General features: G+C 49.2%; 1 protein-coding gene across 1 annotated transcript in view; it reads right to left on the bottom strand.

Moving 5' to 3' along the window:
- Positions 1 to 6: 6 nt before the first annotated feature.
- LOC119590519 overlaps positions 7 to 793 on the bottom strand; it is a 10,041-nt gene continuing 9,254 nt past the window's right edge. The window contains exons 5-6 of the mRNA XM_037939168.1: positions 572 to 745; positions 7 to 370 (exon numbers count right to left, since the gene is read on the bottom strand). Coding sequence (XP_037795096.1) covers positions 131 to 370; positions 572 to 745 — 414 coding nt within the window. The 3' untranslated portion in view covers positions 7 to 130. The remainder of the gene's footprint in view (positions 371 to 571; positions 746 to 793) is intronic.

Raw genomic sequence — 793 nt, 5'->3', positions numbered from 1 at the left:
GAGGGCTTCAATTACTTTATCATTTTATTAATACTTCATTCCCCTCCCTTCCTTCAAGGCCTTCAGTGACCTTAGCTGTTATACCAACATCCCTAAGGCCTTTAGCTACTTCACGATCCCCACGAGGACTTCAGTTGCTGAGCAGTCTAACCCGGCCGAGGTCAGGCACATTCTCAAAGGAGGCTTTCAAGTCGCTCACGAAGCAGCAGTAGGTCCTTCCGCTGCTCGCGTCCCGCACGTCCCAATCCACCCAAGAGAGCCAGGCGCAGATGTCTTCGCAGGGAGGAGCCTGGTCTGCTGCTCCCTGGTCCTTGACGTTGTTGGCCATCACGATCGCCACGGCTTGGTTGGTGTACGACTCATAGATCACCTGTGAATTGTAGACGGTTCCTTTTTGTATATGGCCCGTGAATCGTGTGGTTTGTTATTTTCCCCTTCGTAAAGTTTTAATCATTTCTTAAAAACTAAAACAGCATCGTCACGGAACCACAAAACTTCACAATATCATATAACCTTCAAAGAAAGGCCTATTGACCCCTCCTCTTTCATATAACAAGCCAGTCGTCATTACTTTCCACATGTACGCAGGGACAGGAACAATCTCCTTGCTGTCGGAGAGGCCGAGGTACACCTTGACTGGCCGCTGCCTTCTGCCCGGGAGCTCCAAGACGCCTTGGGTTCCTGTCCAGACGTCTAAATTGCGCCCGTGTTTTTCGGCCAACTCTCGCACGGAATTTTCTAAGCTCTGCAACAAGGGGAAACTATGATTATGGGGTTAATAACGATATGAATA

Source organism: Penaeus monodon, chromosome 27 (genome assembly GCF_015228065.2).
Source record: "Penaeus monodon isolate SGIC_2016 chromosome 27, NSTDA_Pmon_1, whole genome shotgun sequence".
Lineage (NCBI taxonomy): Eukaryota > Metazoa > Arthropoda > Malacostraca > Decapoda > Penaeidae > Penaeus > Penaeus monodon.
This window is presented reverse-complemented; position numbering and strand designations above follow the sequence as displayed.